The 2446-nt window shown below is 23.8% G+C and overlaps 1 protein-coding gene across 1 annotated transcript in view; it reads left to right on the forward strand. All coding sequences in view use genetic code 6, as the record gives it.

The window, feature by feature from the left end:
* Positions 1-1192: 1192 nt before the first annotated feature.
* TTHERM_00921830 (bowman-birk serine protease inhibitor family protein) overlaps positions 1193-2446 on the forward strand; it is a gene marked incomplete at both ends in the record, with an annotated part of 1389 nt that continues 135 nt past the window's right edge. The window contains 3 exons of the mRNA XM_001021162.4: positions 1193-1475; positions 1566-1700; positions 1839-2446. The exon at positions 1839-2446 is cut by the window's right edge and continues 135 nt beyond it. Coding sequence (XP_001021162.4) covers positions 1193-1475; positions 1566-1700; positions 1839-2446 — 1026 coding nt within the window. The remainder of the gene's footprint in view (positions 1476-1565; positions 1701-1838) is intronic.

The following is a 2446-nucleotide window of genomic DNA, read 5'->3' on the forward strand; positions in this document are numbered from 1 at the left end:
GTGAATCATATACAATTTTATTTATGTAAGACCAAAATAGGCATATATTTACATTAATATGGAGTGTTATTAGCTAACAACAGCATTAATTTACAACTTTTTTCAGGAAACGAGTTAATACTGTAAGCTATTATAGGATATAATTTAGAAATATGGATTGGACTGTATACAGATCTTTCTAATTTCAATTTAATAATAAAGCAATAAAGCGCTCAATTATCATTTTATTAAGTTAGATCATAAGGTTTAGGCAAACTTATAGATCCAGAATTATATGTAGGAGGTGTAATTTCTTTTTATAAATCAACAAACTATCCCTTATGTGGTAGTCTATTATAAAATATTTTCATTTTATATGGTAATAATTATTTTTAAAATTTAATAAATTAATTTTCTTTCAAAAACAAAAGGAGACTATACTATGAATTTATATCCTCAAGCTCTGCATTATATGAGCTTTCCTCAAATGATAGTTATGTTAGAATTTAACTTTAGTGACTATAATTCTCTCCTCTTTTAGACATAATTAACTATATAAAATATATTAGATTCTACAAAATAAATTATATTTAATACTTTAAATATTGGATTTAACTAACTTAAAGGAATTCTTATTGATAATAATTCATAATCAAGAATATTAATTAATTTAATGCCACAATTTGCTTTTAAGTTTATGATTTACCCAATCAAAAATGATCTTTTTTATAATGGGTACACCTTTTTTTAAATACTCGATTAGGTAGATGCTTAAGTAATAGCTCTGAAAATTTATTAAGGAAACTCTTTATCAAGCAGAGCTAAGTTGTAAATTTGTTTAAATTATCTATGCAAAACGATGAAATATATATCAATAAAAATAAATGAAATCAATTAAATATGTAAGATTAAAAATAGCAATATTAATTTAAAAACAAATATTATTTTTAAAAAAGTTATTCAATTTACTGCAGACACTTCAAATTCTAAGTTTCATGTTGTGGTAAACTACAAATATGAAGAATTATATTTTTCCTAATAGGTATTTACATAATTTTTGAGTCTAAGTTCGTAAATATAAATAGGCAAAGCATAAATTGGGCCTTTTTAAAATATATTTTATTTTAATAGTTTTAAAATCTATTCTGGTGGATTTTTTTATCTTGATTATGACCTAAATGATCCTTGCTTTATATATGTAACAAAAGTTAATATGGAATGCGCAATGCTAAAACAAGGATATACTTTAAAAGATGGAAAGGCTATTTTATAAAATCAGTGTAATTATGGAAGACAGCCTTATTAAACTGTACTCTATAATAATCCATTTGTAACGAGATGCCAAGATTCTCAAAATGTTATACCATATTGTCTGGAAATAAATTATGATAATATAAAGTAATGTACTTTATGCTAAAATGAAAGTATGAGTGCTAGCAATAATTGTATATGCTAAGATGGATATTACTTAAACGCTTAAGAAAAGAGATGCTTATGTAAATAAAAAAATATCTATTAAATATATTAGAAAAAACTTTTACATTAATGGATTATTGAAAAAAATAATATTTTAATTTAATTTATAGAATGTTCTCCTAAATGTTTGACTTGTTCTGGAACTGCTGATAATTGTACGATTTGTAAAGATTAAAGTCTATAAATTCCAAGTTGTTCTTGCTTGTATTCAAATTAGTTTATGAAATCAGATTATACTTGCGAATGTAATTTAAAACCACCCACTTTAATTTTTAATTTATTAACACTTCAAAAATGTCTTTCTTTTTAATATTAAATATTTATCATATAGGTTTAAAAGAGAATAAGTTATTATATTTTAATTAAAATTAAAAAAAAAATAGTTTGTGATCCATAATGTAGTTAGTGTGCCGAGAATAGCAGTACTTGTACTGTATGTAGTATAGATAGAGAGTTTCCACCTACTTGTAGATGTAAATAAGCTTACTTTGAAAATACCTAAACAGAGAGTATTAAAAATACATGCAGGCCTTTGAAATGTGATTTTAGATGTAAAACATGCTCTTTTACCTCATAGAATTGCGAAACTTGTAGAGGTAATAGAATTAATCCACCAAATTGTATTTGCTAAGATGGTTTTTATGAAGACCCAAATATTAATTAAGAAAATTGTCTATAATGTCCTTTAAGATAATATTTTGATAATTAAAAAAAATAATGTATGGATTGCTTTTCAAATTGTAATATATGCAATGGACCTTCAAATAAGAATTGTTTAAGTTGCTAATAAGGATTATAATTTAAAAATGATGGATAATGTATGTGCCCTTATGGAAGTTAGGCAGCTTAAGAATTTGACCCTGACTATCCTTGCTATTTCTTTATGAAGTTGGAATTTAGTATCTCTAATATAAGTTAGAAACTTAAAATTAACATAAAATTTTAATATCCAATTGATGACTTGCAATAAATCATACAAAAATATGGTATA

Source organism: Tetrahymena thermophila (assembly GCF_000189635.1).
Source record: "Tetrahymena thermophila SB210 genomic scaffold scf_8254550, whole genome shotgun sequence".
Lineage (NCBI taxonomy): Eukaryota > Ciliophora > Oligohymenophorea > Hymenostomatida > Tetrahymenidae > Tetrahymena > Tetrahymena thermophila.